This window comes from Canis lupus, chromosome 28 (assembly GCF_003254725.2).
Source record: "Canis lupus dingo isolate Sandy chromosome 28, ASM325472v2, whole genome shotgun sequence".
NCBI lineage: Eukaryota > Metazoa > Chordata > Mammalia > Carnivora > Canidae > Canis > Canis lupus.
The window spans coordinates 9,382,462-9,410,353 of record NC_064270.1 but is presented as its reverse complement, the minus strand read 5'-3'; the positions used below and the strand labels follow the sequence as shown (position 1 = coordinate 9,410,353).

General features: G+C 39.7%; 1 protein-coding gene across 13 annotated transcripts in view; it reads right to left on the bottom strand.

Annotated features, from left to right (window-relative positions):
• ENTPD1 (ectonucleoside triphosphate diphosphohydrolase 1) overlaps positions 1–27,892 on the bottom strand; it is a 131,725-nt gene that overhangs the window by 18,789 nt on the left and 85,044 nt on the right. For 10 of the 13 annotated variants that reach the window (XM_025466714.3, XM_049103478.1, XM_049103476.1 and 7 more), the window contains 4 exons: positions 6,470–6,620; positions 4,318–4,477; positions 3,388–3,627; positions 1,887–2,144 (listed from right to left, as the gene is read on the bottom strand). In XM_025466714.3, the coding sequence (XP_025322499.3) occupies positions 1,887–2,144; positions 3,388–3,627; positions 4,318–4,477; positions 6,470–6,558 (747 nt within the window). In that variant the 5' untranslated portion in view covers positions 6,559–6,620. Of the gene's footprint in view, positions 1–1,886; positions 2,145–3,387; positions 3,628–4,317; positions 4,478–6,469; positions 6,621–9,367; positions 13,489–27,892 lie in introns of those variants that run through there. The other 3 variants (XM_049103480.1, XM_049103481.1, XM_025466713.3) reach the window with 2 other exon arrangements.

The window sequence follows — 27,892 nt, the reverse complement described above, 5'->3', positions numbered from 1 at the left end:
TACAGATACAGTGCTAACTCTAAGGGCTATATTCAGATGAGAAAGGTCCTATTCGGAGGAAAGCAATGAGCTAGCTAATCTAAGAAGATTGCCAAATTGAGGTTCAGAAGGCTGTGAGGAGAACAATTTCAGTGAGGGACTAAGAGACCAAACAAAAAGGGGAGCACAGTCTCCTCCACCCCTTCCAACTCCACAGCTCCCTACCTAGGTTGGAGGAATCACATTCAAAGGCAAGAAATTTCACTACCACCATCTTCAAGTAGAAAGGGTTTGCTCAAGCTTGAAGATAAGAATTGGACCGTTTCTCAGGAGGTGAAGCTTTCAGAAAAATTAAAAAGTCAAAACACAATGGCCTATTTCTTTTCTTCAGATGTACTTTGTACCGTGACTGGAATGAAAAGTGCCCTTGGCTGTCCCCAGCAGCCCTAGCCACCTCCCTCCCTTCTGTGGCCCCCTCTTTTATCTTCTAGCACTTAGATCCAAGGCAAGGGCATTGGCCTAAAAAAGTCCAATATGGGCTGCCAATGCCAGCTCAGCTATAGGGCATCCAGGAGAGGTTCTAGTTTGTTCTGAATTTAGGTTTGGAGCTAACTTATCACCAGGTATTACTCTGCCAGGCATTGTCCTGGCATGTTATTTCCCTCAGAAACCTTGAGGGGAGGAGGAACTGTGGTCTGTGCCGTAGTTAAGGTAAGCCTGGATCCACTGCCCATTGTTGTTTTCCCAGCGATCATGGGAATGAAGAGCTCATATAATTTGCATGTGGCAAAACCAGAATTTAAAGCTGGTATGTTTCCTACAGGGCCTGTTCTCTATGCAGGGAGCTCTTTCTGTGACATTGGGCTGAGCCAGGAAGCCTTGGGAGAAACTCTCCTGCTGGGGTTCCATAGGAGAGTTAAACACCTCCCTTCTCACATGCTGCTCTGTTTTCTGTGAAGGCAGACAAAAGTCCTTGCTTCTATGCATGATATCTTAAGTAATTAATGAGATAATGCATATACAGTATATAGTCAATAACTGGCTCTTCATTGATGGTAGCTAATTTTGCAGCATACTACTGAACTACAATTATAATAATGCTTTGTCTGTAGGACCAAAATATGAAATTTGAATTATGAGCAGATTAAGGGGCACCTCTTCTACCTCTGCTCAAATATTTTACCTTATTCTAGAGTAATTAAGAAGGAATCAGAGCTGGGATTCAAATAGTCCCCCAGCTGTTCAAAATGTAATGCAAATGATGCTATCTTCATTTCCTTGAGATTTCTTGAGTTTCTACTTCAGTTTATAGAGGAAAGCCTTTAACCAAGACATTTGCCTCTCCTCCTGCCTCCTGCTGACATTAAGAAGCCAACAATGGCGGATCCCAATGGGTGTGCCTCCCTGACAGCCAGCCCCTTCTTCTGGCCTAGAGATTCCTGGTTTTACCCATGTAGAAGAAAGCAATATGTGTAGGAAAGGGATGAACAATTATTAGTTTAAACCAAACGTGGTAGTCCATTCCCCTTTATCACAGATTGATTTAGAAGTGTGTATTTAACTAAATTCTGGCCAATGGCATCTGAAAAGACATTTGTTGGCACTTCTGCAAAATTGGACAGAAATGTATACAAGAGAAACTTCCTTCTTTTTTTTTTTTTCATGAAAAAATCAGTGAAGCAGTAGCTTCCATGTTAGCACCACAAAAAAGGCCAACGAGATAATGGAAAAGCTGATCCCAAGTCCTGACATTGCTAAACCAAAGAATTAACCCTGGATTATCTATCTCAAGGCTTATTATATGAGAGAAAAATAAATCTGATTATTTAAACCCTTTGTAGGCATATACTCTATAACTTGTAACTCAAATCATCTACCCAATATACCTTATTATTTTACAAACTTACCCCAAAATCCCCATGAGGTGGTGGCAAGAAAATCCCATTGAAGGAACACTGGGAGTAAGGGCAGTAACTGGTGTTGAAGAGTTCAAGGATGCTTCGCTGGCATTGCCGATAGTTTCCAGTGCCCTGGATTTGAAACTGACTGAATGGATGAATCATTGCAAATCTCCTGGTGCAGGGGCTACTGTAGAGGTCACTTACATTCATTACTGTCTCATATCCAGGGTGAAAGCATGGGTCCCTGAGGATTCCATCTGTACCCTGAATGGAAAAATCATTTGAAAAAATCATGTGCAAATGCATTGGGTACAAAAAGCACCACTCTGACTCCATTAATTTGTAGGAATTTTATAATATCATAGCTCTGGCATCAGTATGCCCTAGACATGCCTTTTCCTTGGGAATAGTCATATTTATATAATAGGCAACAGAAATGGTATCAGATGTAAATGAACTTTCGCTATTCATAGAAAGCTAATGGAGTTCAAGCTGGCAGAAATGCCGTTAGTTTGGAATGTTCCCTGGCACTTAGCACAAATGAAATACATAGGTCAGAAGCAGATTCATAAGGAAAACTCTCAAGGCCCTCAAAGTCTGAGCCTGGGGTAGTTCTCAAGGAAGAGTCTGCCTGTATCCTGTCCCCACCTCCAAGCAAAAAATAAGAAGCTCTAGGAGTTGAAAGTACCTTAGATCATTTAACCCAGGAGTATCAAAATGATTTTTAACCCACAACCCAATATGTACAAGAGAAGGGGGCTGCTGTAGATAAAAGGCTTAGTGGAGCCTTGGGGTTCAGTAGGTGTCTCTCAATATCGCCTACTCCAATGGGAGCCACCTATTAACAGTGCTTCCAAGAACCAGAGCAAGAGCTTTGGCGGAGAGCAGAGAACTGGTTGTCCTTTCAGTGGAGAAAGGGAACAGCTGGATGTGACATCCTTGCTCGTGTGTGTTTGTCAGGGTGTGCCTGATACTCACATGATTTTGAGTATGTTTAACTTTTCTTTAAAAAAAAAAAAAAAACAACTTTTCTTGTCTTCAGAAGACAGAAAGCATCTGGAGACAAGACACGAAGTGTTGATGGATAAACTCTGTTTTCCCTCAGTGTTTTCCTTCTCCCCTACAGGTTCTTTCTAAAAATGCTGTTTTGTGCAGTTTGTAGGAAATGGAGACTAAAAAGTGCTAAAAAGCTTATAAATTACACACCTCTCCAAACAATACTCTAGCATAAAATTTTCACTGTCAAGCCCACAGGGGTGAGAAATTATTTGCAAGACAGGATTTGAGTTGTGTCCTTGGAGACAGTGCAGTAAACAAACAGGAGGTGATGTCTGGATGGGACGATTGACAGGGGTTGACTACATGGAGTTAGATATCCTGCTTGAAAAGCTTTGGAAAGGACAGTAACCAAGTTCAGACCAATTACTGAAGTAGAAAGAGAACAACAGGATGTGGGGGCTGGTGGCCCAGATGTGGGGAGGGTGGGTCTGGATTCAGTTATACTTGCCCGAATGTCCTTGGCCAGTTTCTGCCTGAGTGCTTGATCCTTCCCATAGCACAAGAAGCTGTGCGTGTACACGCTGTAGTCCCTGCCATAGAGGCGAAAGTGCAGAGCATTTCTTGGAGACTCAATATTCTTGTTTTGGGGTACAAAAGTGATTTGTGTAGAGGCTCCCCCAAGGTCTAAAGCCCCGAAGGTTTCCTGAGCACCGTTTTCATCTGACCTCAGGTAGAGCCAATTCAATTTCTGAAAGAGAGTACAGTCACCAGTGGCAGCAGTCTCTAGACCCCTGTTTCACACTCTATCTTAGACTTGGGGACTTCCTGAAGGTGAAGGAAAGGGGGCATAAAGTGACACTAAGCTCACTGGACACTCCTGAGTCTGCATCACACCAACAGTGAGAAAAGAGGGGCTTTGACGATAGAGCTCAGGCTGCAGCAACATAGAAGTGGCATAGCCAGTGTTTATGAACAAGGAGTCTGGGCAGAAGAGATGCAAGTACAAATCTCCACTCATTTGTTCCTTAGCCATGTGATCCTGAGCAGAATAATTCCCTTCTTTAGGTATCAATTTGAGACTTGTAAATGAGAAAATTCCTCATGTAGTTGTTCTGAAGATGAAATCAGACAGTATATGAAAAGTGCTTAGCACAGCACAAGACACATAGCACTAGGCAAATATTAGCTATTATTTTTAGTGATATATTTTTAATTTCCTCTATGTCTCTCTATGGTAAAGATATGATTTCCTTATTCTCCAATAGGAAAAATCCTTGTAATAAAATTCACCAGAATACCTCTGGTGACCCTCTGGCGGGCATAAGTTAATTTGTCCATTCATGCAGCATTCGTTCTAGCTACAGATCCAAAACTGCCTGAGACAGCAATGGCACTGACCCCCAGGGAGTCGCCTCCCTGGGTGCTACAAGATAATCACCTGAATGAATTTGCCCAGCAGATAGTTGATAGTAATCCAGCCATAGGCACCTTCTTCTTGGCCAGTGATGATTCTGGCACCCTGGAAGTCAAAGTGGTAGTTGCTGAGGCTTTTTGTCACTGCAGCTAAGACCTTGTCTGCCAGCTGTGCATCTTCTATCCTGCACAAAGGAAGAGTTGAGTTTACCAGTTTTGTTTGAATGATTACAAGTATTCATTTCAGTCACAGCTTCCAGCAGTTCTCCTAGAAAGCAAATCATAACTCACTGGAATAAACAGAGATGGAGATGCCCCCACATGGCTGTCTGAGGAGCTCTGCTTTTGGGTGAGGCCGAACTAGCCTTTGGCCACCCTCTCCAAATCCAAATCCTTCCAGTCCCTACATAGGCTGCTCTTCCTAAAATACCATTTTTGTTTTTGCTCCCTGACTCCAAAATATTATCAAAGTAATTTTCATTTTTGTAGTGGTTGTGGATGGATATTATTTAATCACCACACCTAGAGATGATGAATGCTACATTAGCCATCACTGGATGGCTTCCAGCTGGTTCCAGAGTCATGCTCTGCTTGAAGTTTTTAATTATAGCTGTAGTAGACATCAGGTGGCAAATGTCCTGGGACAGATACCCAACCTCCGCTGGGGTCAGACTGGGAAAATGTCTTCCTCATATTGTACCTCAGTTCTTGGGTCTGTCTGAGATGTTGAGACCTAGAGGAATGTTCCGGGTTTGTCATAATGACAATGGGGTGCAACTGCTTCCAAGATCTAGGCTACACAACACTGAGAGCCTCTAGGTCAGAGAATGCCATCTTCCAACCAGTACTGAATCCTCTCACTACTCATCTGAATAGCTTCACACCCTACCCCTGGCTGCCTTATCCCCAGTTTTCTTTCCCCACCCCCCCAATCCACTTGTCTCCCAGTGTCACCATTTGTGTACCATCCTGTAATGGCTTCCCATAATCTCTCAGATGAACACCAAATTCCCACTGTGGTCCAGAAGGCAGTCTGCGAGCCAGACCCTGTCTCTTCGGAATTCCACTCAGAATCCTGGCTCTACCACATACCAAGCATGTGATCTTTGAGCGACTTACTCAACATTTGTAAGCCACAGCTTCTGTATCTGGTTAAGAATAGTTAATAATGCCTCTTCATAAGAATTATGATGACTAAATTAAAGGACAGTGCTAACAACATAGTAAGGACACAACAATATAAGCTGCTTTATTCTTATTCTTATTATTTTACTATATGCATCCTATGTTCTGTCTATGCAGAACTATTTATAGTCTTCTGAATATACCCTGGTCTCTCACTCATCCCTGCCTTTGCACAAATATTAGAACACAAGCTTCTGGAAGACAGGGACTTTGTCCTCCTCACTTCTCTATCCCCAGCACTCAGAACAGTGTCTGCCATATAAGAGGTGCTGAAGAAACATAGGTAATGGAATGCATGACATCTTCTCTGCCTCTAACATGCTTTTCCCCTGCCCTCCAATCATCCTTTATGACTCAGCTCATGTGTTCCCTCTTCCCATTCTGGACAGGGCCAAGTATCCTCCCATAGCAGCTCTGAGCACTCTTCTGTTAAAGAACTGATAACCTGTATCAAAACTCTGATCTCCTTGAGTTCATGTCCTAGAACAGAGTAAGCAGCAAATACAAGCTGAATGAATGAATGAACAAATAATGCACACAGGTACTAAGTGGTGACCAATGAAGATGTGCTAATTGTGATTATCTGTGTCTTGGAACATCTGTGGGTCTCCTCTGGTCTTTCTCTTCCCAGATAATGGATGGCTACATTGGTAGCCTCAAATCCCGGAGTACATAGACTCAACATTTCTCTTTGGGCCTCTACCCCCCTTAAATTCTCTGCGGGGAGATGGGCAAGAGGACTTTTTTCTTTTTTTTTTTTCTTTCTTTCTTTTCTTTTTTTTTTTTTTTTTTACATATGTAAACTCCCACCATTACACACACTAAGAGTTTCAGAGTTTTACGCACTTACTGAGATTTTCTTTCTGAAATGTTGACATTTAGGAGGTTTAGAATTTGGAGTATTAGGGAAGTGTGGTGCTGTCCCTTAACTTCAGAGGCTCTTGCACTACCCAGCCTAACCCCCAGACACTCGTCTTCACATGCTGCTATACCTGAGCAACCGCATGCCTGCCGTAGCTCCCAGGTAAACAGGGGTCTCTTCATGTTGGGACTTTGGAATCACCTGACTGGCTCTTATCATGCATTCAGTCAGATAAATGTCTATTTCACTTAATTTGTGAGCATATCTTGAGATTCCAGGACCTAAGAAAAGATGCAGAAGCAGATGACAATCTTTTTTAAAAGTACAGGACACACCTTGACAACATTAGAGCAAAATACTGTTGTTTTCTGAGAAAATCAAAGAAGACAGTTTCTTGATGTGATGTATATTAGGCTGCTGTACTTAAGAGGGTAACTCTCTGAACCTGACTTTGGTAGGATCTAGTTTCAGACCTTAGGCTGGGTCTGTCCACTGTTCAATAACTTTGCCGCTGGATGGCGCAATTTTCACATTCAATTGCATAACCTCCCTAACAGGTTCTCTCACGTTTAAAATAAAAATTTTAATTTAAAAAACTTAATGGGGATCTTATAGATAGCTACCCTCTACATCTGCTTTTTGACGTTTCTTGTACAAAATTGTAACTAACAACAATAATTCCTAGAAGACATAAAACGAGAAATAAGACACTTAGAACAAAAATTGAAATAATCACCAGGCACACGGGCTTGTACTAAAAAAGACAGGAACTGCTGCTAACTAATTGTGTGATCATGGCCAGTCCCCTAAAATTTCTGAAGCGGAGTTTCTTCCTTTCTTAGAATAAACAGGTGTAGAATCCGTGACTGCTTAGCAGTTTTTCCACTCTGAAAATCATTTCCCCAGTGACACTGTTTTCCTAGTTTCAGAGCAAAACTAACTGTTGCTAAGAAGAAGATTAGAGCCAAGATTCCTTAAGCTTTTTGAAGTTATGCTTAACAATTTCAACTCACTTTAAAATAAACATCTACACTCTAGTGAAGATTGCGTTAAAGATAATTGTCCAGGTATGTTATCCATATCTTTCACAGGCTTTTAAAAAGCCTGTTTATTTAACAGTAATGAAAGATAAGCTCTAAGTTATCAGCTACTTGTTTTGATTAAAAATTCTGGGCTTGAAGAACTGGTGGCTTTCCACTCACCTTTCATCTAAATATTTGATCAGAGAACTCTCTCTTTTGAGAGGGGAAAAAAATCCTGTAATTACTAGGCCAGACATACCTGGGATAAGTCTCAGAAAAATGATAGCTGCTAAATTTAAAAAATACCAACACTTTTTTAAAAAATGGAAGGCAGCGAATTAAATAGAAGGCAATAAAATGAAGGGGGCATCTGGGTGGCTCAGTGGTTAAGTGTCTGCCTTCGGCTCAGGTAGTGATCCCAGGATCCTGGGATCGAGTCTCTCATCGGGCTCCCCACAGGGAGCCTGCTTCTCCCTCTGCCTATGTCTCTGCCTCCCTCTCTCTGTGTCTGTCATGAATAAATAAATAAAATCTTTTTAAAAAGCCAATGAAATGAGGGATTTAGGCTTTAAGAAATGCTCAGCATACTGTCTCAGATTGGATGGCACCAATATCTGAGGATATTTGGCTATTGCATAAAATGACTTGCTCTCTTGGAAACACCTCCTCTCTACTGCTTTCTTGACAAACTTTGAAAATTGGGGGACCCCACAGGCCATCAAAGTAAGTTAGATTACCTGGCTAAAAATAAATAGTGGGTCCCTGCCTCAAAAGGCCAAGAGAGATAAGATAAAGGTCAGAGAGAGGATGGTGCAGTGCGGTAACAGTTGGTGCATGCTGGAGTGTTGAGTAGAGGGAGTGGAAGGAACTGAACTGACTCTAACCTGTTCTGTGACCTTAGAAAAAACTAGGAAAAAAAATATCAATGTGTAATGTGTTTCAGCAATGCAGGGAGCCTTGAGTGCAGTAAAGAGACCTAACTCTTGATCTGGTTCTGTTGCTACTTGTAAGTCACTAGTCTTCCATGGTTTTGCTTCCTCTGGATTTAAATGATCCACGAGGTCCTTTTCCCAGCCCTAGGAATCTATGATTTGGCCTTCCCTACCGATATGAAAGCTAAAGGCTGGGGCACCTGGTTGGCTCAGTGGTTGAGGGTCTGCCTTTGGCTCAGGGCATGATCCTGGGGTACTGGGATTGAGTCCCATGTCAGGCTTCCCACAGGGAGCCTGCTTCTTCCTCTGCCTATGTCTCTGCCTTTCTCTGTGTCTCTCATGAATAAATAAATAAAATCTTTAAAAAAAAAAAAAGGAAAGAAAGAAAGCCAAAGGCTTTTGAAAATTTCTTCCAAGCTGTAGCTTAGAGGACACAAAGACTAAGAGCAACAATTCTTTGGACCAACAGCATCAATATCACCTGGCAACTTGTCAGCAATGCAAATTCTAGGGCCTGTCCCAGACCTACTGTATCAGAAACTCTGGGGGGTGGGGTCCAGCATCTGTGTTTTAACAAACCATCCAGGTGGCTCTGCTGCAGATTCAAATTTGAGAACCACTAGAGAAGTCATGAGTTCAAGGTTGGACAGATCTCCATTTGAACCCCAGTTCCATCACTTCCTAGATCAAGCAACCTTAACAAATGGCATAACCTCTCTTTACATCAGTGCCCTCATTTAAAAAAAAAAAAAGGAATAGTAATACATATCTCCAAGGGAGACCATGAAGAAGAAATCATGCATTTTCAGTACTTGGTGCATGGCATACAGAAGTTTCCTATTATTCAACAATTTCTAGGTTTGTTTCTTCTTCAAGGGCTCCATTATTCAGGACTGATTTCAATATAATTTGTATAATGACAATAAAATAACAACAGCAGCTGCTCCACTATGCTCTTCACCAAACTTCCTTTATCTCCTGTACTTTATCTCTTGTGTTCCGCTCACTTGCCATACATGCTGTCATGTATGCTCTCCCACCCCACTGTCTCCCTCCCCTTTTCCTTCATCTTACCTTTCAGCTTGCACTCTTCTATCTGATTCACCACCCCAGTGTCATTCTCCTTTTCTGCTGGCCACTTATAGATGTACAAACTTGTGTGAGAAGAGCCTGCATCCAGCACAATCCATACTGAGGGTAAAATAAATCAAGAATTCATCAGGATTACATGATGCTTCTCCATACTCAGCTTGCAACAGAAAGGAAACATAAGTATTTTAATTCAAGAGGAACATGAGGAGCAGAAAGGGGTTGCCTGCTGCCGCCCTGATCACAAGAACTACCATGACACCAATTCCCCTAGAATAGTGGCTTTTAGTGCTGGTTGCACATTAGAAATATCCAAGCCTTACCCATGGTGGGGCCTGAGCCTCAGACTGATTAGAAGCTTCCCAGGTGATTCTAATGGGTAGCCAAGAACCAGAACCATATGCTAAGGCAGCTGAGATATCATGGAGGGACTAGAAAGCCATCAGTCCAGCAGTTCCCAAGCTTGTGTGCGCACTGGAATCATGTCCAAATCACCTGGAGAGCCTCAAAAGCTAGTGATCTCTGTGTTCTACTCCCAGATATGTGATTTAATTGGTCTGGTATGTGGCCTGGGCTTTGGAAGGGAGACATGGAAAATACTAAGGATGCTCGCTTTTTCGTTATGAATATAACTATACATTGTATTCAATAAATTTTAAAAGATATGTATTTTTGTGTTTTGGGCTCTTGTAACTGAGGGTAGATGAAAGTAAGGATAAAGGAAAAAAGAAGGTGTGAAGAAAGAGGGGGAAAGACAGCATGAGAAAGCACCAGGTGGTCAGGGGGGAAAGGGGAAAGAGCAAAGTCCCCACATCACGTTTCTTGAGAACATTAAATGTAATGGGCAGGTGTTGCACAAAGCTCTTTCATGAGCGTTATCTGACTTACCCCTCAGAATAGTGCTATAGGGTAGGTACTCTGTTTGTCCCTGCTATATAAGTGAGAAACTAAAGTTCAAAGAGGTTAAGTAATTTACTCAAGATACACAGCTTATAGGTGACAGAGCCTGGATTTGGATCAGAGTCAGATCCAAGACCTTATGCTCCATATACAGAGAAACAGGAGCAAGGGCAGAGCAACAGTTCTCTCTGTTTTTGTTTTTGTTTTTGTATATTTTTTTAATTGAGTTTTGATTTGCCAACATATAGTAAAATGCCCAGTGCTCATCCAGTCAAGTGCCCCCTCAGTGCCCGTCACCCAGTCACCCCATCCCCCCGCTCACCTCCCCTTCCACTACCCCCTCAGAACAACAGTTCTTAAAGACTTTCACTGAGGGGTAACTACACCAAAGTGCACACATTTTAGGTGTGCATCCCAGTGCATTTTTGCATATGTGCATATCCATATATACCACACCACCAAGATCAAGATTGAAAACGTTTTCTACTCCTCAGAAGGCTTCCCAGTGCCCCCTCAGTCAGTTTCTCCTGAGGGTAACCATTGTCTTGATTTCTAGTACCACAGGTGACTTCTGCCTATCTTTGAGCTGCAATAAAGGGACTTGCACCATGTGCCTCCTTTATGTCTAGCTTCTTTTGCTCTACATTGTCTTTTAGATGCATCCAGTCTGTGTGTAGCTATAGTTCATCCCTTTTCATTGCTGTAGAATATTTCCTATTTCATTGCATGCACTGCATTTCTATCCATTCTACTGTTGTTAGACAGTTGAGTTTTTTCCAGTTTGGGACTATTGGGAATATATCTGCCAGGAACAATCTTGCACATGTCATTTTGTGGATACAAGCTCTCATTTCTTTTGGGTATTTACCTGGGAGTAGACTGCCAAGTGCCCTTTTTGATCATTTTATGTTCATCTTTGGTTACATCCCTAAGTTTAATCAGGAAAAATGCCAAGGTTAAATAACAATGTCTGCCATGGGCTTGTAAGGACAGCCTGATGGTACTGGTCTGTACTTTTATTTATCATCCCTATACCAGAGAGAAACATGGAGGAAAGTAAATGGGGAAGCAGAAGGAAGAGAAAAAGGAGGCACTTCTAAAATGTGAGCCAACCGCACTGACCACACTTTGCTGCTGTGGACCTTGAAGTGCAGTCTGCCTCTTGATAGTGCTTAACTCCGCAGTTGTTTTATATATGTCCTCCCATACTGTCTTATCACCTGGTAAGAACCTAAGACTTCCAGGGAGGAATGAGGACAAGAATGAGAATTCAAGAGACCTCCCTAGATCACTGGGAACAGCTAAAATCTGAGTCTGCTGAGGTGTCAAGCTTTATTCTGTTTTTCCAGATTAGCAGGGAGCACCAGTGATGCAGCAGTGGGCAGGTCCTTGAAGCTCCATAACCTCCAGTGCTCTCAGCTTAGTTACACACAGCAGGACTCCCTATGGCAATGAGCATTCATTATGCCCTTAAAAAGACAAAGGCCTGTATTCGTGGCAAGAAAGCAAGCTGGATAGACTCCTCTACAAGCAGGCTTGCAGTGAGAGGAAACCAAGAACTGACTTAGGTAGTGACTATCGCAGACCCATTGAAGAATGCCTGGGGTCTGGGGCCTTTGGAACTGTGAGCAGCCTCCCAATGTGGAGAGAGGTGCTCAGGGGTTAGACAGCAGAAAATTCTGCTGTTCCCTAGAAGGGTCTATGAATTCTTCCTGCCAGAAAGTGTTCCAACCACAGCAGCATATGATAAAAACTGAGGCGGCAGCAGCAAGCAGCCCTTATCTGGAATCAGGATATTCTATTCTGTCTTTGTTGACATGACAGTTATTCTTTCAGCAGAGAAAAGGAATCAGCCTTGCCTCTATCATTGTGTTTCTAGAAGGCCTTACACAGTAAGGTGGTTGAGAAATTAAAATTTTCACTACATTTGGTTTATCAAGTGTTTGAGGGGGAGGCAGTGTATACTGTAACATGGGAATTGAGGACATTCTACCTTGTGTATACAGCAGACTGGAATGCTAACCTGCTGAATTTGCCAAATATTTTTTGTCTTTGGAAATGGTTTGCAGCTTGAGAGACAGATAAAAGCTTGATGGTGTGAAAATTCTGTTTGAGTTTTTGGAAGTTTGCCTTTCATTATTACAAAACTGTCAGTGTATTTACTCATTTTCATAGTTGGCCATCTTAGAGCTAGAAGTCCATTGCATGTAATCTTCTTATTTGATAGCTGAGAACCCGTGTCCAGTCCAGCTCAAGGACTTACCTAACAAGTACAGATAGTGAAGGGCTTTGAAGACCCATCTAGAGCCTATGTAGTCACCATCTTTTGTTCTTTTTCACCACATCAGCATTTTTCGATGCATGTTCCACAAAGCACTAAGCTTGTAAGGATCTAGGCAAATAAATCTTCCCAGAAGTTTGGGGAAGGCTGAGTGTTCTCTCTGTCTCCTGGCCTCACAAACCAACTAGGTAGTGAATGCTTCAGAGATTTTTTTTTTTTTTAATGATTTTTGAGTTTTTTTTTTAATTTTTTTATTTATTTATGATAGTCACACAGAGAGAGAGAGAGAGAGAGAGAGAGAGAGAGAGAGAGAAGCAGGCTCCATGCACCGGGAGCCTGACGTGGGATTCGATCCTGGATCTCCAGGATCGCGCCCTGGGCCAAAGGCAGACGCCAAACCGCTGCGCCACCCAGGGATCCCGCTTCAGAGATTTTGGCAGTGGAGAATTCACCTAACTTTGTTTGAGCCAGCATTCCCCAGACTCTGTGATAAGAGAATTATGTTTAAAATAAAAATCTCTACCCAACAGAAATGTTTTGACAAATGCTGTGCCTTGCACCATGCTATCACTCCTATCCAGTGTTTCTCTATAGTTCATATTTAAAGTACTTCTAAGAGTCCTGTGAGTACATTCTTCATATTAAAGAAAAATCAAAGATTTGTGTGGTGACAAAGAGATAGGACATTCCCCTAACATTATTTCAATATTACTTTCTGTTTTAAGAGTACTAAAGGTTTACTACTAAATGGCATCTAGAAAATGAAGAGGAAACAGGGAAAAAGACATTTAAGATCCTACCAACTAGACATCACTGTTACTTTGCTTTATCTCTTTCCAGTCTTTCCTAAATACATAAATTTTTATATGGCTGCAATCTTAACTGTGCATACAACTTTATCTTAAGCTAGTTTCTGGTCATGCACATGATATTAGCAATCATAACTGATCTTCATAAGCTATGTTGAGTAAACAAAGGCAGTGTTCCAGAAAAAGGAACAGTAAAAATGACTTTGCTTGGTTCATGAAGACACCAGTGTAGAGCCTTTGGTGTAGACCTGGAGATGCGGGTGGCAACAGACCCAGAGTTCACAGAGGCTGGAGGTCAAGGGGAGGTGGGCCAAAACCCTCCTTAGGATGGAATTCTATCTGCACAAATGTTATAGGTCTGGGTGTCTGAGTAAATCTCCCTAGATGTAGAAAGAACTAGAAAACTTGAGTGTCAGATGATCTGCTTCTATTCCTGGCTCTGCAGAAGTGGGATATTCAACCCTTTAAGTCTTCTCATTCAGAAAACACCCACCCTGACACCGGTCAGCTCTCAGTTCCCTATAAGCCATGTAGCTTCTGTTCCAAGGCCTTTTCCCAGAATGCCCTTCACCTGAGACCCCAGCCTTCTCTGACTTTCTCAGATTTGATTCTACCCTCCTCATCCATGGCTCAGAGTACCCATATTTTTGCTCTAAAGACAAGCACTTACCATGATACATAACTACATGTCTATGTAGCTATTTGAATAACCTTCCCCATAAGGATGTGAGCTGCCTTATTAGGGCAGGTCTGTTTTGCTTACCATGGTATATCCAGCATCCACCACAGTATATCCTACCATAGGTTAGACACAAAGAAGGAATTCAACAGACAATTGTTGAATCAAATGAGTGAATGGGGGGGTGGGGCAGGTAGAATTGTATGGTTCCTGAACTCCTTCCAGTCCTGAGAGAACTTAATATTCATTGTCTAATATAAAGTAGTGCCATTGATATTGAGTTCCACCATCACCCAAAAAAAACTCCATAAGTCAGTAAGATAATTAACTTCTATTGGTTGCTTCAGACATATTGGTTCTTCAGAATCTTTTTAAAAAGTCCCTGTAGCTTTAACTCTACTTTTAGCAACATCATCAGTCCATCCATGAGTCTGTTTGAATAAACAAAGCTAATACTTTCAAATTTAACTCTAGTACTCTATAAACAAATCAGGTCTCCATTAGCTACAGCAATGCTGGCAAGGCCTGTAAACAATTAAAGACCATTTTCTGCTTTTCTTTTTTCTCTAATTGGAATTACTAGACATTCAATACAAACCACAGTTATATTGCTATTTGTTTAATTGTGGTAAAATACACCAAACATTAATTTACCATTTTAAGTGTACAGTTAAGTGTACAGTTCAGTGGCATTAAGTACATTCACACTTTGTGCAACTATCACCACCATCCATCTCCAGCTATTGTGGGGTTTGTTTATTTATTTATTTATTTATTTGTTTGTTTGTTTTGTTTTGTTTCTTTTGTGTGTATATGTGTGTTTTTAAAGATTTCTTTATTCCAGAGAGAAAAAGTACAAGTGGGAGGGGCAGAAGAAGAGAGAGAGAGAATCTCAAGTAGACTCTGCACTGAGTGCAGAGCCCATTGCAGGGCTCAATCCCACAACCCTAAGATGACAACCCTGAGCTGAAACCAAGAGTCACCCATTTAACTGACTGTGCCACCCAGGTGCCCCTCCAGGTATTGTTTTTTAAACAAGACAACATTAAAATCCAGTGAAGTAAAAATAATGTAGATATTTTCTGGGAGTATTTGAGGTTGTAAATTGGGAGCAAGTCCTTCCAAACTCTCTATGAAAAGATACAATCACAAATGCTTAACGAAGAATAGCACTTTAGTTCCTTGTGAAAAAGCAGATGTTTGGGGATAGGTCATCACCTTTTAGCAGCAGCTGGAAATCCTGGGAGCACCAGCTCAATTAGCTTAACACATTAGCAGCAAAGGGCCTTCCCTAGAACTCATCTCCCTCAAAGCAGTGTGGACAGCTAGTCTCCACTGATGGCTTCTGATGTGCTGGACACTCTGATAAGTGAGTCACTGGTATCATTCCTTATAATCCTCACAACCACCTCCATTGGACATATGAGGAAGCTGAGGAATAGAGAGAGAGATTTACTTGCCCAAGTCTCACAGCAGAAAGTAGCAGATTTGGGACTGAAATCAAAACCATCTGGTCCCTGAGCCAGCAGGCATTCCACAGAAGTGGCAGTTGTTAATAAAGCCATATGATTTGGTATTGGGTCAGTCTGGTACATTCAAGAGAACCCTGTGGGGATGTGTGTGTGCCAGAATGTGGAATGTTTGTGCTAAAAGGAATATCTGACAATTCACTAAATGCCAGTCTTCACTAGTGACCAGGAAATTAAGGAAGTGATGAACTGAGCAGATCTGAAAGCTACCTCCCCACCCAGTTCCACTGGACAAAGGCACTTTCCCAGGGGGCACTTAGGTACTGCTAAATGACTCTTCAGTTCATTAAGGCCTATTTTTTTAAAACTGGCCATTCTATATCTACAGGACAGTGGTTTCCAGGCTTTAATGGCATGAGAATGTTCCAGGATGCCTGTTCAATATGTAGATTCTCAGATCCTGCAATCTGGAGGTTCAAACCAGGTAGGGTCTGGTGGTAAGAATAGGGAACCCTGGTCTCCCAGGGGATTTGGAGGCAGGGGCCTGCCTCTTATACTGACAAATCCTGCCATAAGACTTGCCCTTCAACATGCTCTTCACATCCAAGGAAGAAGCAGTTTTACCTGTTCAAGATGTTACCCTAGTCATTGACTCAGCAGCAAACTTCTATGAGGCAACCAGCCAAGTCTGATTACTGGTTGTAATTTAACATTTATTTTGTGATTATTTGATTAGTGATTATCTTTTCCACTACACTATTAGCCCCATGAAGGTAAGGACTTTGCCAGTTTTGCTCATTGCTACATACCTAGGACCTAAAATAAGAGTAGATGGTCAATGACTATTTGTTAAGTGAATAAGTTGAGTAAATGAATAATAAAATGTACACAAAGACAAATGAAACCCCGGCACTGCCCTCAATATGCTTACCACCTTGGTAACTGGACAAGTAAACAACACGTCACTCCAATAAGGAGTTCTTGTGTTTTGCTAGATGTGGCCTGGGCATGAGGCCACCACTGCCCCAGCAAGGCTGAACCCAAACTGGATTAGGTAGGAGGATGACAGGATTGGATCATCAAGATGAGAGGGCTGACATGGGCTGGGTTAGACAAGGGTGAATTAGATAGGAAGAACTGGAGATAAAATGGCAATTTGTGACCAGACAGGCTGCAAAGATGATAACATATGAGCTATCAATCACTGATTGTCCACAGTGGGCCAGGACTCCTGCTCTGCACTTCACATTTGCATTTATTTATCCCACTTAATTTTTTTTAAAGATTTTTTAATTTATTTATTCATAGAGATGCAGAGAGAGAGAGGCAGAGACACAGGCAGAGGGAGAAGCAGGCTCCATGCAGAGAGCCCGACGTGGGACTCGATCCAGGGTCTCCAGGATCACGCCCCAGGCTGCAGGCAGCGCTAAGCCGCTGTGCCACCGGGGCTGCCCCCCACTTAATTCTTGCAGTAATCTATGAGATACTGAGCCTTGAGCAAGAGAACCTCAAAGGCCCTCATTTTGCTTATCTATAAGATGAGGATAATCTTTTATTCCTCACAGTATTCCTAGAAAGAAAAAATGTAAATGATTTCTAAACTGCAAGCACTATATTTGAATGATAGAATTCCTCAGGATTTGGTCCTTGCCCTCTTCTTGCTTTTTACCCCCTTCCTATAATCTCATCCTTTTCTAGGGCTTCAATACATCAGTGGCATCAGAGACGTATCTTTAGACATATTCTGTCCAATAAGGTAGCCACTAGCTACATGTGGCTATTGAGCACTTGAAATGTTAGCTGCAGTTGACCCTTGAACAACACAGGTTTGAATTCTGGATTCTTTTCAATAAATGCAGCAGAGTATTATAAATGTATTTTCTATTCTTATGATTTTCTTAACATTTTTTTCTGTAGTTCACTTTATTGTAAGAATAAAGTATAAAACACATATATAAAATATGTGTGAATCAACTGTTTGTGTTATTGCTAAGCCTTCTGGTCAATAGTAGGCAATTAGGTTTTGAGGGAGTCAAAAGTTATACATGGATTTTTGACTATGTGGCATGAGGTGGCACTCCTAATCTCCATGTTGTTAAAGGAGTCTGAATGAGATGTGATTTAAGTTAAACATCATATTGGAGGGGCACCTGGGTGGCTCAGTTGGTCAACCTTCTACCTTCAGCTCAGATCATGATCCCAGGGTCCTGGGATTGAGCCCTGCTTTAAAATGCTAGTTGGGTTCCCTGCTCAGCAGGGAGCCTGCTTCTCCTTCTCCTGCTCCCCCTGCTTGTGCTCTCTTTCTCTGTCTTTCTCTGTGTCAAATAAATAAATAAATAAATAAATAAATAAATAAAATATCTTTAAAAAAAGAAGAAAAAAATCACACTGGAATTTGAAGATAGCATGAAAAAATAATGGAAAATACTTTATTAATAATTATTTTGATGAAATGTTGACATATTTGAGATGTAATGAATTACACTAAAATATTATTAAATTAATTTCAACCTTCTACTTTTTAAAAATGTGGCCCCTGGAAAAATTAAAATATGGCTTGCATTATATTTCTAATGTGCACTGTAGGTCTATACCTCTTCTATGAGGTCCAGATCTGATTATCCAACTGCTGCTTTGACATTTCTCCTTGGATGTCCAGTACCTCAAAAATAAAAAATTTTTCTTCAAAAATTTAATTCAAGACCTCCTTCTAAACTATATCTGTTCTTATCTCCCACCCTCTACTTCACTGCAGCCAGAGTGATCTTTTCAAAACACAAATCTGATCAAGTTACTGTCTTCTTATTGCTCTTAAGATTAAAATTAAAATCCTCAATCTGACTTGCAAGACCCTGACGAAACCACCTCCCTCACCATCTTTATCTGTGAGATTCTTGGACTTGCTTTCCTTTTTCCTGGAATATTCTCTACCCTTCTCTACCTCAGCTAACTTCAAGTTTTACTATAAATGTCATTTCTTTCAGAGAAGACTGCCCTGGCTCCCAACTTTCAGTTGGTGGCATTCATGACAACTATAATTAATAATTTGGGTCATCTATTAAATGTGTTTCCTTCTCCAGATAGTAAGCTCAATCATATCCTGTAGCCCAGTGCCTAATATAGATACTTAATATTTGTTTTTTTAAATAATAAATTTATTTTTTATTGGTGTTCAATTTACCAACATAGAGAATAACACCCAGTGCTCATCTCGTCAAGTGCCCCCTCAGTGAATATTTAATTGTTGATTCATGAATCTGTGAACAAATGAACAGATGAATGAAGTATGGTCATGAAGAGATGATGTTATATGTTTTTATTTATTTTAATTCAATATAGTTACATGCAATGTTATATTGGTGTCAGGTGTACAACATAGTGATTCCACAATCTATACATTACTCAGTGTGCATCATGGTAAGTATACTCTTAATCCCCTTCAGCTATTTCACTTATCCTCCTACCCCCAGCTGCCCTCTGGTAACCATAGTTTGTTCTCTATAGTTGGGTCTGTTTTTAGGTTTGTCTCTCTTTTTTTGCTTGTTTTGTTTCTTAGATTCCACATATGAGTGAAAACATGGTATTTGTCTTTCTGACTTATTTCACTTAGCATTATTTCGTCTAGCTCCATCCATGTTGTTGCAAATGGCAAGATTTCATTCTTTTTATGGCTGAATAATATTCCATTGTGTATATATACCATATCTTCTTTATCCATTCATCTATCAATGGACTCTTGGGCTGCTTCCATAATTCGGTTATTGTAAATAATGCTGCAACAAAAGCAGGGATACATATATATTTTTGAATTAATGTTTTAGTATTCTTTGGGTAAATACCCAGAAGTAGAATTACCAGATCATACGGTAGTTCTATTTTTAACTTTTTGAGGAAGCTCCATATTGTTTTCTGAAGTGGCTGCACCAGTTTGCATTTCCACTAACAGTGCACAACAGGTCCTTTTTCTCCACATCCTCACCAACACTTGTTGTTTCTTGTGTTTTTGATTCTAACCATTCTGACAGGTGTGAGGTGAAATCTCACCGTGGTTCTGATTTGCATTTCCCTGATGATGAGTCATGCTGAACATCTTTTCATGTGTCTGTTGGCAATCTGTATGTGTTCTTTGGGATATTTCTGGTCATGTCTTTTGCTCATTTTTTATTTGGATTATTTGTTTTTTTGTGTTGTGCTGTATAAGTTCATTATATATTTTGAATAGTAACCCTTTATTGGATATATCATTTGAAAATAAATTTGAAAGACACTCAGTAGGTTGTCTTTTAGTTTTGTTGATTATTTCCTTTGCTGTGCAGATTTTTGTTTTGCTGAAGTCCCAGTAGATTATTTTTGCTTTTGTTTCCCTTGCCTCAGGAGATGTATCTAGAAAAATGTTGCTACAGCTGACATCAAAGAAATTACTGTCTTTGCTCTTCTATGATTTTTACAGTTGCAGGTCTCACATTTAGGTCCTTAATCCATTTTGAATTTATTTTTGTGGATGGCATAAGAAAGTAGTCCAGTTTCATTCCATTGCATACAGCTGTTCAGTTTTCCCAACACCATTTGTTGAAGAGACTGTCTTTTTCCCATTGCACATTCTTGCTTCCTTTGTCAAAGATTGACCATATATTTGTGGGCTTGTTTCTAGGCTCTTGATTCTGTTCTATTGATCTGTGTCTATTTTTGTGCCAGTACCATATTGTTTATAGTAGTACTACAGCTTTGTAGTACATCTTGAAGTCTGGGATTGTGATATCTCTAGCTTTGTTATTTTTCAAGACTGCCCTGGCTATTCAGAGTCTTTTGTGGATCCATACACATTTTAGGATTGTTCATTGCAGTTTTGGAAAAATGCTCTTGGTATTTTGATAGGGATTGCATTAAATCCATAGATTGCTTTGGGTAGTACAGACATTTTAACAATATTGGTTTTTTCCAATCCATGAGGTTGGAATAGCTTTCATTTGTTTATGTTACCTTCAATTTCTTTCATCAATGTTTTATAGTTTTCAGAGTTCAAGTCTTTCACCTCCTTGGGTAAGTTTATTCCTAGGCATTTTATTCTTTTTTGGTGCAATTGTAAATGAGATTGTTTATTTTATTTTTCAAGATTTTATTTATTTGAAAGAGAGAGAGAACGAGTGACCGACCACCAGCAGGGGGGAGGGACAGAGAGAAAGAAGGTGAAGGGCTCAATCCCAGGACCCCAGAATCATGATCTGAGCTGAAGGCTGGCACTTACCCACTGAGCCACCCACATGCCCCATGGGATTGTTTTCTTACATTCTTGTTCTGTCACTTCATTACAGATGTATAGTGTACAGATATGCAATGGATTTCTAGATATTGATTTTGTATCCTCTGATCTTACTAAATTCATTTATCAGTTTTTTGGTGGAGTCTTTAGGGTTTTCTATATATAATATCATGCTATATACATGCAGGTTTTCCTTTTTCCTTACCAATCTGGATGCCATTTATTTTTTTTCTCTGATTGCTGTGGCCAGGACTTCCAGTACTATGTTGAATATAAGTGGTAAGAGTGGACATTTTTGTCTTGTTCTTAATGTAAGAGGAAAAGCTTTCAGTTTTTCACCATTATGATGTTACCTGTAGGTTTTTTTTATATATAGTCTTTGTTATGTTGACATATATTTCCTCTAAACCTACTTTATTGAAAGTTTTTATCATGAATGGATTTTGAACTTTGTCAAATGAATGCTTTTTCTTCATTATTGAGATGATCATATGGTTTTTATCCTTTCTCTTCTTTATATGATGTATCATGTTGATTGATTTGCAAATACTGAACCACCCCTGCATCCCAAGAATAAAATCCCACTTGATAGTGGTGAATGATTTTTTTAATGTATTGTTGGATTTGGTTTGCTAATATTGTGTTGAGGATTTTGCATCTACTGTTCATCAGAGATATTGGCTTATAGCTCTCTCTCTCTCTCTCTCTCTCTCTTTTGTAGTGTCTTTATCTGGCTTTGGTATCAGGGTAATGCTGACCTCATAGAATGAAACTGGAAGTTTTCCTTCCTCTCCTATTTTTTGAAATAGTTCAAGAAGGATAGGTATTAGCTCTTCTTCAAATGTTTAGTAGAATTCACGAAGGAAACTGTCTGGTCCTGGATTTTTGTTTGTTGGGAGGAGTTTTTTGATTACTGATTCAATTTCATTGCTGATAATAGGTTTACTCTTTTTCTATTTCTTCCTGGCTGAGATTTGAGAGGTTATACGTTTCTAGGAGTTTGTCCATGTCTTCTGTTGTCTAGCTTGTTGGCATATAATTTTTCATAATAGTCTCTTATAATCCTTTGTATTTCTGTGGTATTGGTTGTTATTTCTTCTCATTCAAATCTAATTTTGTTTATTTGAGTCACATCTCTTTGTTTTTAATGAGCCTGATCAAAGGTTTATCTTTTGAAAGAACCAGCTCTTGGTTTTATTGATCTATTCTATTGTCTTTTTAGTTTCTATTCATTTATTTCTCCTCTCATCTTTATTATTTCCTTCCTTCTACTGGTTTTGGGTTTTGTTTGTTCTTCTTCTAGCTCCTTTAGGTATAAGTGTAGGTTGTTTATTTAAGATTTTTTCTTGCTTCTTGAGGTAGGCCTGCATTGCTATGAACTTCCCTCTTTGAACAGCTTTGCTGCATCCCAAAGATTTTGGACCATTAGGTTTTCATTTGAATTTGTCTATAAGGGTTTTTTTTTTTATTTCCTCTTTCATTTCTTGGCTGACCTGTTCATTGTTTAGTAGCATGTTATTTCATGTCCATGCTCTTTCCAGATTTTTGCTTGTGGTTGATTTCTAGTTTCAGTGTTGTAGTTGGAAAAGTGCATGGTATGACTTCAATGTTTTTTAATTTGTGAGATTTGTTTTGTGGCCTAATATGTGATCTATCCTAGAGAATGTTTCATGTGCACTTGAGAAGAAGATGCATTCTGCTGTTTTAGGGTGGAATGTTGTGAATATATCTGTTAGATTATTCTGGTCCAATGTGTCATTCAAAGTCACTGTTTCCTTGTTGATTTTCAGTTTGGATGATCTATCCATTGATGTAAATGGAGTGTAAAGTCCCCTACTATTATTATATTACTATTGATTACTTCCTTTATGTTTGTTATTAGTTTTATGTATTTGCGTGCATAAATATCTTCTTGTTGGATTGTTCCCTTAATGATTATATAGCGTCCTTCTTTGTCTCGTTTCAGTCTTTATTTTAAAGGCCATTGTGTACAAGTATAACTATTGCTAGCCCAGCTTTCTTTTCACTTCCATTTGCATGATAAATGTTTTTCCATCCCCTCACTTTCAATCTGCATATGTCTTTAGGTCTGAAATGAGTCTCTTGTAGACAGCATATAGGTGGGTCTTCCTTTTTATCCATTTCGTCACTCTATGTCTTTTGATTGTAGCATTTACTTATTTACATTCAAACTAATTATTGTTAGATACATACTTTTGCTATTTTGTTATTTGCTTTATGGTTGTTTTTATAGTTCTTCTTTGTTCTTCTTTTCTCTATTTTCTCTCACGGTTTCCTGGCTTTCTTTAGTGGTATATTTGGATTCATTTCTCTTTTTTTTCTGCATATTAATTACTGGTTTTTGATTTGTGGTTACCATTACCTTTATATATAACATCTTATGCATACAGCAGTTGATGTTAAATTGATGGTTTCTTAAGTTTGAAGCCATGCTTTAATCTTTCTCCCTTATGTTTTACATATATGCTATCATTCTTTACATCCTTTTATTTTGTGAATCCCTTGACTGATTTTTATAGATATACTTATTTTAAGCTTTTGTGTTTCCTACTTTTCTTATTCCTCTTCCACTCAGAGTCCCCTTTAACATTTCTTGTAGTGGTTATGAATTCCTTTAACTTTTGTTTGTCTGGAAAACTATCTCTCCTATTTTGAATGGCAGCCTTGCTAGATAAAGTATTCTTGGCTGCAGGTTTTTTTCTTTCAGCACTTTGAATGCATCATGCTACTCTCTTCTGGCCTGCAAAGTTTTTGCTGAAAATTTAGCTAAAGCCCTATGGGATTTCCCTTATAAGTATCTGCTTTCTCTTGCTGCTTTTAAAATTCTCCTTATCACTACTTTTTGCCATTTTAATTACTATGTGTCTTGGTGTGGACTGCCTAGGGTTGATTTTGTTGGGGACTCTCTGTGCCTCCTAGATCTGGATTTCTGTTTCCTTCTCTAGATACAGGAAGCTTTCAGCTATCATTTCTTCAAACAATTTTTCTGCTCTCTTTTTTCTCTCTTCTCCTTCTGGGATCCCTATAATGCAAATGTTTCTATGCCTCATGGTATTCCTGAGTTCCCTGTTTTTACTTAATTATTTCTTTCTTTGCTCTTATTCAGCCTGATTGTTTTATGTTATTCTGTCCTTCAGGTCACTGACACATTCTTCTGCTTCTTCCAGCCTACTATTTATTCCACATAGTGTATTTTTAATTTGAGTTATTGTGTACTTCATCTCTGATTGGTTCTTTTTTTCCCAAAGATTTTATTTATTTATTTAGTGTGTGTGTGTGTGTGTGTGTGTGTGTGTGACTGGGGAGAGAGTCAGAGGGAGAAAGAGAGAGAGAATCTCAAGCAGACACCCCTCTTTTTTTGTTTTCTATCTCTTTGTTAAGGATGTCACTCTCTTCTCAAATCCAGTGAATATCTTTGTGACCATTACTTCAAATTCTCTTCAAATATCAAGGATATTACTTATCTCCATTTGTTAGTTCTCTTGCTGCAATGTTGTCCTATCCTTTCATTTGGGATATATTCCTCTGTCTCATTTTGTCTAACTCTCAGCATCTGTTTCTGTGTGTTAAGAAAGACAGCTATGTATTTGACAGTAATAGCCTGTAAAAGGTCCTGTAGTGCCTTGCCATGCAGTGTCCCCTGTTCACCAGAATCTGGAGCTTCAGGGGTATTTGCTATGTGTGATGCATATGTCTTGCTGTTGTGGCTGAGCCACATTTGCCTTCAATCCAGTTGTCTGTGATGGCTCGCTTTGCCTATTGTGAGTAGAGTTTGGTCCTTGTGTTGTTAGTGGGCCAGTCTAGGGCCACTTTTAGCTGGGGTTGAATCAGACCAGGAGTTTGCCAGAGATGCTGTAACACCAAACTGTAGGGTACTTTCCTTGTCTTCTGAGAGGTTTTCATTGGTGGGCAGGACCTGCAGTCAGACCAGACATTTGCCCTCAGCCCACTGCTGGGGCTACAGTCAGACCAGTGTGTGTGGTTATCTTCCACTCTCCCCAGGGCTGGACTCACTTTGGAGTGCTGTTGGCCTAGCAGAGTTGCTTGCACACTGCCAGGCTTATGGCACCATTTTGGGTGGGCTTTGGCCAAGGGCATACTGGAAGGAGCAGGTACACAGGAGAATGCAGGAATGGGGGGGAGGGTGAGGCACACAGTGTCAGCAAGGTTTGCTGAGGTCTGTTGTGAAAGGGGACCGGTAGCCACCAGAACCAAGGCTGGCTGGATTGGAGGGGGTGGATCCCAAGAAGCACTTGGGGGCAGGGTGGGTGGTATTAGCAAGGTCTGTTGTATGATAGGAGACTTGGAGTGAGGCCTAGCTGAAGCCAGCATGTCCACAGGAGAACACAAGGGTGGGGCAGACTGTTAGCAAGTTAGGCAGTGTTGGAGAATTGCTGATTCACAGGTGTCCATGTGTTTATGCTGGAGGATGGGGGAAGGAAATGATATCCACCAGCTCCTTTGAACCTAGAGAGGTCTCCCAATGATCCCTACCCCTCCAAGTACATGCACTGAGATTAGTAAACAAATCTCCCTCCTGCACACACAGGTGCTTTTCAAACTGCTGCTTCTATGCTATATCTCCACAGGGCTATTTGTTTAAGGGTGCTGTCCTTTAAGTGTAGGGTCTGGTCTCTGTTTACTCTCGCCCTCCTGGCTCTTCCAGAACTGAGCCCACTAATTTTCAAACTTCCAGGTGTTAATTCCTGCTGATTATAAGAACTCAGGAAATTGGGCCCCTTTGGTTTCATGCAGGATCCCTGTGCATCTGGGGTACTTGGTATGAGGGCCCGGTCCTCTGCCCTTGCCATGCCTGTGTCGTTTCTCCCTCCTACAGACAGGTCCATTTAACTTCCAAATGTGTCTCCAACCTTCCTACTCCCTCTGATACAGCCTCTTCTCTACATTTAGCTGTGAATGTAGAGAAATTCTCTCAGTCTTCAGATTGTTTTCTGAGTTATTTACACTGATCAGGTGTTCTCTTGTTCCATGAGGTTAGGTGAGCCTAGAGTCCTCCTACTCCACCATTTTCCCTGGAAGTTTGATGTTACATGTTTTTAAAACAAATGTACCAGGTATGAATATTGAAATAAGTGTTATCTTTTAAATTATCATTTTTGAAAGGAAATAAATTTATTCAACAAACTACTCAAAGCATTTTAGTAGCTCATGATATCTGGGATGTCCTGGTATTAGCTTACAAATCACACAAGAAAAAAGTCTCATTTACTATTTCTTATTTTATATTTTATAATGTTTTATTATATACCTTATTCATCAAACTTAGTTTGGAATGATTTCAGAAATATTATCAAAGAGTATTCTCTAAAGCATCAATGTCCAATTGAACTTTCTGCAGCAATGGAAATGTTCTATGTCTGCATTGTCCAATTTAGTATCCACCAGACACGTGAGACTATTGAGTATTTGGAATCTGGCTAGTGCAATTAAGGGACAAAATATTTTATTTTATTTTATTTTATTTTATTTTATTTTATTTATTTTAATTAAGTTGAAATAGCTACATATGGCTAGTGACTATCAAAATGGGCAGCATACATAGCTTAAAGCCATCACCAAACACAAATTCCTAAAATATTTTGCCCTTAATATATGCCAGCAATCTTATTAAAATTAGTGTATGACCTTAATAAATGACTAGTTTGCATATATAAAAGGATCTTGCTAGATCAGTGATATTGCTATAAAGATTCATTTCATATGCCAGTGTCTACTCTTCAAATACTCATACCTCCCATTTAAAGACCTATTCCATTTTGTGGGGCCAACACAACACACTTTGTTGAGTCAATGATAACCACTGTGAATGCAGGAAGGTCATCCATGACCAGAAGTATTCACTGGGAACACAGAGCTCAAGTCTATCACGGATTTTGCCTCCTAGGCAGTCCCCCTCTCCAAAAATGTAATAATTAACATGTAAAAAGGTCAAATCAGGAGGGCAATCATGTACTTTTGGAGCTGGTAAATAAATAGCAGAACCAAGATGTCACGAGGCTTCAACTGTGAGTGAAGTTTTGCCAAGAGAGCCAACATCACTCAACATTAAAAGGCAAGAGACCATTGACAAAGAGATAATATCAGCCTTCTATGCTGACAAAGGGGTTGCTGTGCACAGCAACAGAGTTGAGTTCATGTTGCAAAGAAATGCCAATGTAACATCCAGGCTTCTGCTATTAGGCAATTGATTTGGGTAGATGGCAAAAGTTTTAGAAGCCTGGCATATACATTCATCTTTCTAGTCTCACAGTTTAGCATCTTCAAATACAAGAAAATAAATTTCTGCACATGTATTCCAGAGTCTCCATGGTCAACTTAACTTCTGGACATGTCATCACTTATGTGTGCATATGTGTCAATATGTACAATATTAGCATATTGGTATATATTCTGGGCCCTTTTACATTTATTTAATTTCAATGAAAGTTGAATACAATGGAAGTGTAAATACAATGGTGTATTTACAACATAAATTTAAATTTTCTATATGCTTTTTAATTAACAGATTAAATAAAGTAATGACCACATTACAAGGTACTTTTAAGATATTCATGTCTTTGAAATTTCACTTTGATGAATTTGAAAGGAAGCAGAAATAAATCACAGTAGCTAACGACCCTAATTATTTTTAATGATATTATCTAGCTCTTCAAATGTGGAAATTTCCAAGAAATCTGTCCACCTATGAATTCATTTCATATCACTATATTTGATTACATGTATGTTTTCTCTGTGGGTATTTTTAGTTGATTTTGCTGCTTGCTTTAATATTTTGGAGATGAGGAAAAAGTCTTCTCCACAATCTTTGACTTCAAAGTGCTTTATCCAATGCTCTCTAAGAAATATTACTTTTGTGATAGTAATAATAATTGAGTAAGAAGAACAAAGAGTGTAATGTTGTGACACATCCACAGTGAAACAATGAATGAGAGGTAGAGATAGTACTAGATTATAGAATATCAGCACAAAATGTCACCACATAATATCAGCACATATCTGGATGTGAATAAAGTATTTGTTTCTGTTAAAGTATTAACAGTAATTGCTGAACAAGTATAAAGACCATTATC